This window comes from Pelobates fuscus, chromosome 1 (assembly GCF_036172605.1).
Source record: "Pelobates fuscus isolate aPelFus1 chromosome 1, aPelFus1.pri, whole genome shotgun sequence".
Classification (NCBI taxonomy): Eukaryota; Metazoa; Chordata; class Amphibia; order Anura; family Pelobatidae; genus Pelobates; species Pelobates fuscus.
Genome location: NC_086317.1, coordinates 314,830,037 through 314,843,743, shown reverse-complemented (window position 1 = coordinate 314,843,743; position 13,707 = coordinate 314,830,037). Strand labels below are relative to the sequence as shown.

At 37.5% G+C, this 13,707-nt stretch overlaps 1 protein-coding gene across 3 annotated transcripts in view; it reads left to right on the top strand.

Annotated features, from left to right (window-relative positions):
* The window catches only part of TMEM131 (transmembrane protein 131), a 232,515-nt gene that overhangs the window by 57,490 nt on the left and 161,318 nt on the right, over positions 1-13,707 (top strand). For all 3 annotated transcript variants that reach the window (XM_063459103.1, XM_063459094.1, XM_063459085.1), the window contains exon 3: positions 2,794-2,834. In XM_063459103.1, coding sequence (XP_063315173.1) covers positions 2,794-2,834 — 41 coding nt within the window. The remainder of the gene's footprint in view (positions 1-2,793; positions 2,835-13,707) is intronic.

Here is a 13,707-nt window from a genome sequence, read left to right as displayed (position 1 = left end):
TACATTTTTGCATATTATGTATTTTCTTTATAAGGGACTTCCCGCCCCCCTAAGTAAACATTCCGAAGTTTTTCATTAACCTCTGATTTACTTCAGAGCGTGCACGCATCAACAATTTGGACAGGGGCAAATATTCAAATAATCAAAAACTTGATTTGATCCACAACACCTGGACGACTGGCAGACTAAAACATACAACTCCTTCAGGATATCCAGAAGGCCTCTGTGTTTCGAGAAATATGGCTGGATTCTTAAATTTTAGAAGTCAGAATTGGTTGTATAATGCTTTGCCATGGGATTTTGGATCACACTGGATGTCTCATGCATAGTGTGTGGAAGTCCAGCGTCAGGTGAACAAAAGTTATCTAATGACCCTGAAGTCTCTCTAGTGGCTGTCTGGTAGACGGCCACTAGAGGTGGATTTAACCCTGCATAGTAATTATTGCAGTTTCTCAATAGCTGCAATAATTACTATTGCAGGGTTTAGGCTAGTGGGACACTGTACCCAGACCACTCCAATGAACTGAATTGGCCTGGGTGCTAAGTTTGTTCCTTTAAGAGGAGGGACTTTTTTATTTAATTTTTTTCTAAACGCAATTTTGCTTGCTCTGCCGCAAGGAAATGATGATCATCTTTTCGCACTGCCTCTAATCTTAAGGAAAGAGAAATATATGGCAAGTTAAATTAAATTTGTTTGGGCTCTGTATATTGCACTGGCAAATACCTTGAAAACTCTGCTTGGCCAGCTCTTTTTCTCTGATCCCTTTGTTACTATCTGTTTTGCCCAGAATCTGTCTGGAAGCTGCACCGGTATTTCTGCTCTTGACGCTGGGCAAGACCTGGTATGCAACTCTGGTAGAGATATCCTTTGCTGAGCCATAAACATTGATTCTACAGCAGGGCCTTTCCAAGATTCATATCCCCTTCCAGAACTGTGGACGTTGTCTTTTGGGAGGCATGAAAATTATTTTTTTTCCCCCTTCTGATAAGGTCCCCGAGACCTTACTTTGCTTGGTGTTTTTTTTTTCTGTGGGTACGTTTTTCAGATTGACTTCTGACTTAGAATAAGAGTTTGGCCACTTGAAACGTCATGAGGCTCCATTCTTCATTGAGTGCCAGTGCCTTGACTTGTGCCTAATTTGTCTTGTTCAAAATTGTTCTTCCTGATTTTCCTCCTCTGCTTGACTAGATGTACCAGTAGTACTGCGGATTCTAGAGAAGCGCGCAGAAGCATTGTATTATTGTGTGTTTTGTTTTTTAACCTCAGGCTTTATTCCATATGTCTCACCATATGTGAAGAAATGGTCAAATAAAGACACAAATTTACTTTCATAATATTGTTTAAATGTATTAATGGTTTTAAGATTCGATTACTCAAAAGGATACGATAGCTGTTTTTATACAGGTTTAATTAAAAGTACTTATGTTTTCTGTAGAAAAGAAACCATAATTCACAGGCATCACAGTCACACTGTTTATTAACCCCGTCACGACTTTGGGGTGTGCTGTCCTTCCGACAAATAGAAGTCTTTAACGCAGTTAGGGCGTCATAGCCTGCCCTAAAAGATCTGGCCTTCTTTCCAGCCCAAATACTTATCCTCACCAGTCCAGCCGTTGTGAGTCATGTGATTGCTGTGACTTCGCAATTACGTGAATCAGATCAGAAGCAGGTCCCCTGATATATAACCTTAATAACTACATAAATATTGATATCAAAATACATGTTATTAAAATATAAATATAAATGTGTGTGTGTATGTGTATATATATATATATATATATCTAACTATAATTCATACCTACCCGTCAGAAATACCACAGAATTTCATTTGCATGCCCCATATTTGACCCCATAAAACCTGCACATGGGGCAATGTTGTACTTGTAGAACATCACAGAATACAAATGTGTTTTATTGCAGTAAAAGCGAATAGCATTATGAAATTCTCCGTTAAAATGCCATGTAGACCTTTAAAAAGAACATTTCTTAATTTTTTCTCACTTTGGTTTTTGTTCAAAACTTGGACAATTGACTCTGTCCTTAAAGAAAAACTATAGTGCCACACATACAAACATATATTCCAGATACTGTAGTTTTAAAAGCACAGTTCTTTTAACTCTTTGTTCCTATGGTTTAATAAAGCTTTCCTTTTTTATCACATTATGATGCCGCTGGCTTTCTGATTTTAGTTCTCGTTTGAGGACTGTGGATCCCTGCCATGGTTCTGTTCCTGTCTGCAATACTCTTTGATTTGTAGAAAATAAATGTTCACATAAATTTTCTTTATAAACTCTTAAGTGCAAGTATGGTTTTGCTATTGTTTGCACCTGTTCTTAGCACCTCTTAATTTGGTTAAAGAACAATATTTTCCAGTTTAAAACCCTATTATACTCTTGATATTTTAAATCTCTTAATTGTGGAGCAGTTTTTTTTCAGTGTTTCTGTCACTGTTCAACTTGATGCAAATATTTTGATCTTGGGACTCAAAATTCCCACTCACCGCTACCCATTGGCAAGTGAAAATGTAGCCCTGACAAAAAAATAAATAAAATCACTCCTTGTGAGCAGAAAATGTCTTGCAGTGGCAAGTAACTTTTAAAGCCTGGCTAGTAGGATCGGACTTTAAATTTTAAGCCCCGATGAATAGAAATAAGCATATATACTTTACTAACATAAATTACCATCTGTTATATATTTATTAATATTAATCTGTCACAGAGACCAGTAACTGGTTGATCAGATTGCATTTCTTTGGCACAGTAGAACTAACCGTCACTTATGTTTGTTTACAGACTGAAACAACCATTGGCCTCGGCTCATATCAGCAGAAAAGGTGAGTTATTTGCTCTAGTCCTGAAATGATTAGTGGAAACATTCATATTTGAGCCAGTAAGGGTGTGGAGCCTCCTGATTAATACAAGTGCTGTAACTGTATTATATGCAATTAAGATGTCACCATAATCCAAAACGAACATATACTCTACCTATAAACCTCTGGCTTAAACTGCATGCTTTTACACAAATTAGTTTTAAACAATAACACATTCTTTTTACATGAAACCATTTAGGTTGGTGTATGTTTAGCTGTTGCCTGAACTTCGGGTTTTTTTTTTTGGGGGGGGGGGGGGTTTGTGGGGGAGTGAGAAGTTTATGGGGGACTGTTTAAGATATGCTTTAACATGTTTCATTCACCTGATTATGTACTAAATCAGAACTTGGGCAGTGTGTTGTAAAAATTAGACCACAATAGCACTTATTGGAGATGAATTGGGGAATTGCTAAAAATTTAGTAGCATCTGTATTTATGCTGCCCTGCCCATTAGACATTCGTCCCATTCACAGTATTCATCCAAGCCACCAATGACACATGCTCACATTTAAAACTCTAATTCCAGTACCGAGGCCCTCAGGAAGTTGGACAGTTAAAGCTGTGCACGTGTGTGTACATGCTTACACACTCACACAATACAAATCTTTTCAGAGGTATAGGAAGAAGTATGCGTTTGCCCTCTGCAGTCTGAGAGGGAAAGTGCAGAATTATTGCTGCAGCAATTAGTATGCAAATCACTCCAGCACAGCAGTTATCAAGTGTGTCTCAGAACAGGGATCCTCCTTACTCCCTAGCCTGTGTGGCGGCTCACTATGTATTTTTTTTTCTTCTTCTGTAGTCTACATAATAACCTCAAATACATATGATTTGTTTTAATTTAATTTAACTGTATGCTGACTTTGTACCTGTGTATTATTATCTGAATGTTATCCAGAGTGCAATGCTTGTGTTCCTGAATTGCCTTGCAATAGATTGCATAAAGGCTGCGTGGAGCCAGCCAACTTAACATCAATTTGTTTGTAAATATTATTTTACTGTGTGATTGGGAATACTAAAAGTTTTGTGCATTAGTTTCCTGTAATAAAGTATAAACTTTTTGAAAATTAAATCAGATTCTGCCGTTTTTAAACCTGCATTAACTATGGAGTTTACCAATCTGTCTCTTTCTTAAATCTTTGTTTTGTTTTATCTGTACTAATCTTTTGACCTTTGTCACAGATTTAATTATCTTTCCAGTACTCTGTGCACATACAGTATTTCTCAGTTGCTATTGTGTAGCTTGTAATTGGAGTACACGTGTCTCCTTTCTTAGACATACTCGGACACACTCTCTCAGTAATATAATTTTAATTGTACATACACATGGCTTTAAGTATTTAAATGCATCATATATTCCAAAATGTGAATCAGGAGATTTATTTAGGTTAAGGTTTTTTATTTCCTATTTTTGCTGTATAACTTTTGTTTCTACATAGTGAAGCCTTTTCATAGATTGCAATGTTGACCTGGGTGTGTTATGCTGTTCTTACTCAGCCCTGAAGGTATCTGTTAAAGAGCAACAGAGGTGTGCTAAGTGTCTGCTACTGATTGGCTGTGCAAGAGCATGCAATTGGAGACATGGCAGCGTCCCCTCTGAAGGAGTGTTTGTGCTATGTGTGCATTCCTTTCTAAGTGCACATCACTGAGTGGCTGACTCATAAAGCCTAAAACATACATTCTAAAATGGTGAGATTACAAAGCAATCTATATCTTATGACATGCAAATGTTTGTTTCTACAGCAGCTACTAGCTAAGTTATGTTCCAAACCTACACAGTTTATTATTTATTGGGGGAGGGCCATTAACTTGCCCCAAATAGTTTTAATCTCTTGATTGTAATATTTTATGTAAGCTTTTCAAATGATTTAATGTTTTTGGATAAACTTTGAAAATATTTGTTCAAAATATTCAAATATCAAATATGTATCATAAGAATGTAATAACATATCATAAAATATTAAACATACTCCTAATTTTCGGTTTAGCTAAAAATATTAAATAGAGGCCATATTATAGAACACTTATAATGTACACTTGGTGAAATTGAACAAAAAATGAATTGTTTTAAATTTGCAATGTTCCTTGTTTTGTATTTGTGTTTTGGGGGGGGGGCAGCAGTTACTAGGACGTCTTTATCCTCCCCTCAGAGGGCCGCCTGTCTTAGTAACATGCTCAAACCTTACCTTACCTATTACTTGCTGGTTGTTAACCCTATATGTATATGACCGGTCCGTCCATGTCATCCGTGTTCTCTTTAGGTACTCCCTAAAGTTCAGACAACAAGTTCAGTTCTTGTGTTTCCAGCAGTATCATACGACCTAGGTAAGTCTGCCTTAAACCCATGGCAAGTAAGCCCACATCCTATTCTTCCCTGGGAAACCCTTCCCATACCCCAGTCAGCACTGAAAGAGTACCCACTGGCTACATTGAGATTTTTAAGCCTTGATTAGTCATTTAAACTAGGCCGACTCAGCCCTGCACACTACTCACTTTTAAATTCTTCTATTGTAGAATGTCACAAGTAGAAGAACTCTCTCTCTGCCTGGCAACCCAGCCAGACCCCTCACCCCACCCAGACCCAGTACCCCAACAGATCATCTAGAGACAGCTAGCCCTATACCTTCCCCTGTAACAGAGCTCCCCAACCCCTTCTCCTTCACACCGTAATCCCATCTTGTTTTGACCCCACTCCCGGAACTTCCTGGACGACTTTCTCACAACAGAAGCCCCACATACAACACCCACCAGCATTAACAAAACAAGGGTGCTTTTTGCAACACTAGGGGTACCACTCTCCCAGAAGACAGTAGGGCCCACCACCAATTTGGTTTTCCTAGGAATCCAGCTAGATTTCGTAGCGTTAAAAGCTAGCCTCCCTCGGGAGAAAGTAGTCAGAATCACACAATCAGTGGAGTCTTTTTTTTGAAGGGAAACAAGTGTATGAAAACTGAGCTGCAGTCTTTACTAGGTACACTAAACGTTGCAATGAGGATAATGCCTCAAGACAGAGCATTCATCTCAAGGCTCTTGAGTCTTCTACCCCAACTGACAAATAACATAAGCACCATGACATTAGATGAACACGCCATAGCCGATCTCCACATGTGACTTAGGTTTCTGTTCCACTGGAACGGTAAAGCGATGTTCATACCCCTCTGTTTCAGAACATTCTCCCGCTATTTGGACAGACGCTGCAGCACATACTGGGTTTGCCGCTATTTTCAACCATACCTGGTTTAGAGACAATTGGCCACTGGAGACCACAAATCTGCCCTCATTCCATACGACTTCAGCTTTGTTTGACACATACCCCATAGTTGCGGCCGCCAAAGTCTGGGGGCACCTATGGGAAGGTAAAGCAGTAAAATGTTTTACAGATAACAAAGCTGCAAGTGACATTCTAAACAAAGGCAGATCCTCTTCCCTAGTAATCATAAGGCTAATCAGACGTCTCACTTGGCTCGCAGCCACTTTACACTTCCATGTCACTTGCTTCCACATGCGATGACACACAAACATTGCAGCTGACGCCCTTTCTCGCTCTCAATTTCAGAAATTCTTCTAAGCCCACCCATTGGCCGACAAAACACCAGTGCCAACCCCCTAGTTCAAAGACCTAATCCTGGACTGACCCGCTTAATGGCCACAGCAGGTTCCTGGCTAGCACTGCCCTTTCAGTCAACACCTCCAAATCATACAATAGAGCCTTTGCAGTCTATAACAAATTTACCTCTGAATATCGAGTTGCAGATGTTCATTGTCTGGATTCTATAGTATTATTTATATCCTTTATCCACCTTCACCTAAAACTCTCCCTAAATCTACATCACTGGTATACAACACCATATATTAAGTGCCTATCCTAGCATCAAACCATTCATGTCATCCTACCCAGTGAAGAATATTCTCAGATGCATACAGTGTCTAGATAACCCCACTACAACTAAAAGACAACCTATAGACGGTCCCAAATTACGTGCATTTTCTGACCGGTTAGACACCAAACCCTCTGAACCGAATTCGAATCTCACCATCAAAACTGCAGTCTACCTGGCATTTTATGGGTTCTTTCGACCCAACAAATTCACCGCTGACATCACATCCTGTAAAAATTATCTGAAAGTATCCGACCTAAACAAACAGTCAGACCATTACGTTCTCACCATCAGTCACACTAAAACCAACCAATCAGGACCACCTACAGAAATAAGTTACTATTCACGGGCAACAAATGGTGCCCGGTGGTAATTATAGACCTGTATGTAGCATCACTCGTTAATATAAATCCTAACAAGGCCCTATTCACAATACAAAAAATAAATAAATTGTATTGCATATCCTTATGCTGTATTTAGAATCCATGAATCCAAAACTATTTGGCACCAAGTTTGTGAATAATTGGTTTAGTCTGACACCCACTTTTTCTAGGAAAGAAATGTGGTTTCCGATGCCCTCCAAGTGCATCCTCTGGTTAGGAAAAAAGGATCTCTGTGCCTGATGTTGGGCCTTTTGATTAAAGGAGCCTTTGTTGGTACGGAATGAGCAAAACATATCATCGGCCTATATTCCTGCCGGCTTGCTAAAAACACAATTGGGAAAATTTTTTTTGTATATTCGTTTGTTCCTTACCAAAGTCTCAAACACTAGCAAAAGTGCGAAGTTCTTTTAATAAAACCATCACCGAAAAGTACTTCATTGGCATCTTTTCCAGGCTGTAGTCCTAGCCAAATTTTCAATTTTTGGTTCTATCTTACTAGTATGACTTAATGCCAGTCAATTGATAAAGTAGTATTTAAAGGACCACTCTAGGCACCCAGACCACTTCAGCTTAATGAGGTGGTCTGGGTGCCAGGTCCTTCTAGGGTTAACCCATTTTTTCATAAACATAGCAGTTTCAGAGAAACTGCTATGTTTGTGAATGGGTTAAGCCTTCCCCCTATGTCCTCTAGTGGCTGTCTCATTGACAGCCGCTAGAGGCGCTTGCGTGCTTCTCACTGTGATTTTCACCGTGAGAGCACGCCAGCGTCCATAGGAAAGCATTGAGAATGCTTTCCTATGTGACCGGCTGAATGCGCGCGCAGCTCTTGCCGCGCGTGCGCATTCAGCCGACGGGGAGGAGAAGAGGCGGATCGGAGGAGGAGAGCAGGAGGAGATCTCTCCGCCCAGCGCTGGAAAAAGGTAAGTTTTTACCCCTTTCCCCTTTCCAGAGCCGGGCGGGAGTGGGTTCCTGAGGGTGGGGGCACCCTCAGGGCACTCTAGTGCCAGGAAAACTAGTATGTTTTCCTGGCACTAGAGTGGTCCTTTAAGTTTACAGCACAACATATAGCTCTTTGTATCTGTAAAGGTCTAAGGATTTAGAAGATGGAAAGTTCAACAAATTAGAACATCTTCACTAATATGCCAAAATGTTTAGATGTTTGTCTTGGCAAGCTCTTAAAGGGGCTTCAATGCCCTTTTTCTGATTCCATTCTTGTTTGGAGAAACATTGCACCACTTTGGGGCTTACCTTGGGAGTCTAACAAACTTTGGGCATTCAGCCCATAAAGGAACATAGTGTCAGAAATACAAACCTGTATTCCAGACACACTAAGTTTGGTAATTGCTTTTGTGGTTACTAATACTCCCTCCCCTTGTTAAAAAAAAAGGAGAATTCAAGGTAATTCTCCTTTTTCCAGTGCTGTGTGGGTTTGGTCGTGGTTTGCTCCGCATGCAATAGGAAAGCATTAGGAGGCTATTGCGAATGCATGCCAAAATGCTGCGCAAATCAGCATCTTCTCATAGATGTATTGACTAAAACTGATTAGTATTCGAAGACTTAGTCGTCTTAAAATCCTCTTTAGCATAGGAATGAGTTTGGTAATTGGCCTGAGAATTTTTTTTAGATTATGTCAGACAAAGCATCCATAGCACTAAAAATTGCTCGTTGAACAGAAAAGCTTATAGCTGTCTCAATATTGGTCATTGGAGTAGATTTAGTAGTGGAAACAAAATCACCCATTCATTAGAAGGTGAATGGGTCAGCTTTTAGGATTACTGGAAGACGTAAAGGGAGAGCCAGAAGGTCTGACCTTGTCAGAAACTGCAGGTCTGGGCATTGTTGCCAAATATATAGAATAATTAATATAAAGTATGATCTATAATAAATGGTTTAATTAAATATTAAAATTTTGTGGCAGGAATTATGTTAAAAAGTCTTAAAAACCTGAAAATTTATATGCAGTTAGCAAAGAAAAGGTCTGTTAAATGCGTCTGATCTTGTGGTGCAGAGTCTATCTCAGGCAACAGGGAAGCTAATAGTTTGCTATGTGCACTCTGCTGATTGATGTGAGCATGTGGACGAAGACTCAAAGTAAACTGGCAATTTAGGTACTCATAAAAAAAAAAAAAAATGAGGTCCACAAATTTGCTAAGGATGAACTTATATTGGTGAAATTAAATGGAACCGAATGCAGGAGAAAAGGGATTTTATTCAACTCTGAAACTGTGATATTTGTGAGCGCGCTCATCTATGCAACATTGGTAAAATGGTGGATGCAACCCCAAGTAAACGGCAAAGCATGACTTTGCCACAACGCTAGAAAAATTAAAACGGGTAGCATAAAACCTAAAGCTAAGGAATAAAACAGAGTCCAGAATCAAGGAGAAACAAGAAGGGTATATTTTAATTATAAACAATTGTTGAAAATAGCAAATTATCTAGAAAGAGAAAAGTGTAATATATAAAGTATATCATGTTTTCTATCAGTAATGCTTATTTTTGTCTGAGCCGTAAAAAATAGGATGATGGAAAGTTCATAGCTCCTTTTATAACCTGCTATTACCTTTTGATTGGTTAATAGTTATGGTGTCATTGCATATAGTTTTCAGTTTGTTCATTTTTCTTTCCTGCTATTCAAAGTAAAGAAAGAGATAAGCCTAATAGGCTTTGTGTTTTGTAATAAAATCCATGATCTTCTTGTCAGGAACACCACACTTGTCCAAGCGTGTGCATGAGTTGGTTCTGAAGGTAAAACATTTTTTTTTTTTTAAATTACTGTTTTCATTTACTGAAATATATATATATATTTTTTAAAGAAACCTCTTAACCCCTTCAGGACGGAGTCAATAGTGCACGTTCTGATCTAAACAAAACGTAAACAAAAACTGGAATTTGCCTATATGTCTGTTCAACCGTAATTCACCTCTTTCATATTAAATGCGCCCACACTTATTATATATAATTTTGTTCAGGAGAAACAGGGCTTTCATTTCATATAAGATATTTATATATGAAACAATTTATTATGAATAAAATAAAAAAAAACTGAGAAATTTGATTTTTTTTTTTTTTTAAATTTGTAGTTCCGCCTCACATTTTAGCTGTAAATGTCATAATACTGTTAGGTTTTACTGCAACAAAATGCACATATTTGTAATCAGCGATGTCTCAAGGGTACAACAGTACCCCCCATTAACAGGTTTTATGGTGTTTTAGAAAGTTACAGGGTCAAATATAGAACGTTCCATTTTCAAATTGGCCAAAGTTAGCGTTCATATTTGTTTTTGTGTGAAAAAAGCAAAAAACTAATATTTGGCAAGTGTTTGCGACTAAGTGGCTACTAAAAATGACTGGACATACCCCATTTGCAATACCTTGGGTTGTCTACTTTTGCAAATGGTATGCCATCATGGGGGTAATTCTTATTCCTGGGCTACCATACGGTCTCAAAGGCAACATAACTAATCTGGCAAATTTCAATGTCAAAAAAATGAAATGCAAGCCTTATATGTGACTCTCTAACTTTCCAAAACACCATAAAACCTGTACATGTTACTGTTATTCTCGGGAGATTTCACTAAACACAAATATTAGTGTTTTAAAACCGTAAAACATATTACAACAATAATATAGTCCATAAAAGTGCCGTTTGTTTGTAAAAAAAAATGCAAAAAACGTCACTTTTACTTAAAATATCATCGTTGTAATACAATTTACCAGTTTTAAACACTAATATTTGAGTTCAGCGAAGTCTCCCGAGTAAAACAGTACCCCCTATATACAGGTTTTATGGTGTCTTGGAGAGTTACAGGGTCAAATATAGTGCTTGCGAATTAAATTCTCTGCACTTTCTCCCTGTGTTGTCAGGCATGTCAATTAAATTTTAATTAATCAAATGACATAATTATGTTAAAAAATTACTTAAATATACACGTAGAATTTTAATATATATGCATTTATAGGTATTTAAATTCTACGTGTATACTAATGTAATCTTTTATGTAATTATATGTATTTATCTATATATATTTGCGGTTATTTGTATTTTATATATAGATAGATATATATAGAATGTCATTCTTTGTGTATTCTGTTTCCAATATATATATATATTAACAAAATACAGTTAGAATGAAATTACATATGAATATATAATTTATTAAAAATTTTGTTTCAATATTTTATTTATTTAATTATTTATCTTATTTATTTATTATTTTAATTATACGTATATATATATATAATATATATGTAGATCTATTATATATATAATATATATATATACATATTAAATATATGTAACGTCATTCCAAGTGTATTTTAATACTAATATATTAATATTAATATTAAAATACACTTTGTATGACGTTACATATATATAATATGTATATATATATATAATATGTATATATATATATATATATAATATGTATATATATATATAATATATATATATATATATATATATTATATATATATAAATACTTGTATTTTATTTTAACATGTGTATTTATTTATTTTTTTATACTTTCCTACCAGCAGGGGGACTGTCTAATATTTTAGACAGTCCCCCTGCTGGCAGATCCATAGCCAGCTATAGGGGGCCATGTGATCGCTCTTTGAGAGCGATCACATGGCCCCGGGGGCCTCATTTGCCGGAGGGGGGCTGCCTGGGCTCTCAGGCAGCCCCCCAGAAGAGGATCGCGGCGGAGGTGAGTACACAGTACCTCCTGGGGGCTTCAGCCGTTACGGTGTTCTATGCCGCCGCAACGGCTTTAAAGCCCTTTAAAGCCGCGACGGCATAGAACGCAGTAACGGCGTTAAGGGGTTAATATCAGCCACACTAGCCTCTAGTATCAAAAGCTGCCATCACAATTGCAATTCATAAATAGGGTGCCTAAAATGTATTATTCCAACCATCGGTGGTGTTGAATGGCAACCTCTTTATGACCAGGCCTGAACAGGTTCGTTAGTTTTCCATTTCATTGGTCAACTACGACTATTAAATATCTTTTGGTGTGGAATTCAGCTGACCCAGAAGACTAATATAGCAGCAATTTTTCCCCTATGTTGTCAGTATTCTGTACAGACCTAGAAAACCGACTCCTGCCTCACCTCTCCTGGCTAGGTATAGTGTGAGCATATTGAAGATGAACCTTCTTCCCATACTCCTGTATCTTTTTCAGACACTACCTGTAGCAGTACTAGCTATAGATCTCTTGCGACTCTCGCTGAATGTTATTTTATACATGCGTATTAAGACTTGCGATTCTCGCAGTAGGTTATGTTATTTAATGTGCTTGTTCCGATACCTGCGAGTCTTACCCTATGCTCTGTTTTCATAAATAAACATTTTAAAAAAAAAAAAGAAAAATAGGGTTCCTTCCTCAAATCACAGATAGCTATCAATACGTAGGTCTCTATCATTCTTTACCAGACCAAAAAAAAAAAACTTAAGAAAGGAATATTTGTTATAATTAAAAATAGTTTGTGCATTCCTAAAAATGATTTACACCAACAAATAATTAAAATATAAGGAAGAAATTAACAGATCTTTGTTGCTCACTCTGTCCTTGGACGTCATACCTTTTTGCCCCTTTTTAAGTTTCTAAGCCAGCCTCGAAAGAGGTATAGGGAGGAGAGTACGTGTGACTGTAGGAACATACGCTTGATTACACCTTCTCTTTCACATTCTCTTTAAACACAAATATGTATAAAAGTTGATTAAAAAAAATGTTTTTATTTCCTGCTTGTCTGGCACAAGTTATTCTTTCACCTCTATCACAATTCATCTGTTCCAAAGACCTCTCACACACCTATCTGCGTCTTAGAATAGCTGACTTTCCCAATTCATCAAAAAGGTTTAAGGTACACAAGTCACGTTTGCACATCCTTTGGAAGGATATCCGGAGGTACGATTTTTCACATCTGGATTATTGTTCTTTAGTTGCGAGTAGAAAATGGTCTCCTGATTCCTATTGTCTATTAGCATATCAAATGTTCAGAGGTCTGTTACGCAAAAATGGTCTGGGCAAGAGTTAAATATTTATTTTTATTTTTTATATTTATTAATATTTTTTTTTTTTTTCAATTCTTATTTTTGGTTTGACAGTTAAATAGTAATACATATGCTTAGTTTGGCTTACGCAGAAGCCCGTTGTTTCCGTCATGGTAACCGTCCATTTTTCTTTTTTGTAATTAAATAATACAATAATGTAACAAGTAACATAAACTATTTAACATATGTCACATAGTTGCGCATTACAGGGTTGTTTGGCTCAGCATTATTATCTGAACCGTTGGTTTTACCAGTTGAGAGTTAGGTCCCCTAAATCATGTGTCAAACTGTTCCCATGGTTCCCATACTTTTCGGTAGGTAGATGAGGTGTTTCGCACCTGGGCCGTCAACCTGTCCATCAGACAGTTATCTCTAATTTTCGTCCGTAGAAGCGTGATAGGTGGGGTGTCTGTTTTGTTCCAATGTTGTGCTAACGCCCTGCGGGCTGCCAGATTTAGTGAGTTTAGTAATTTCTGACTGTGTTTGTCTAACCCCTCAGTCGGTCTGGACAGGAGGCAAGC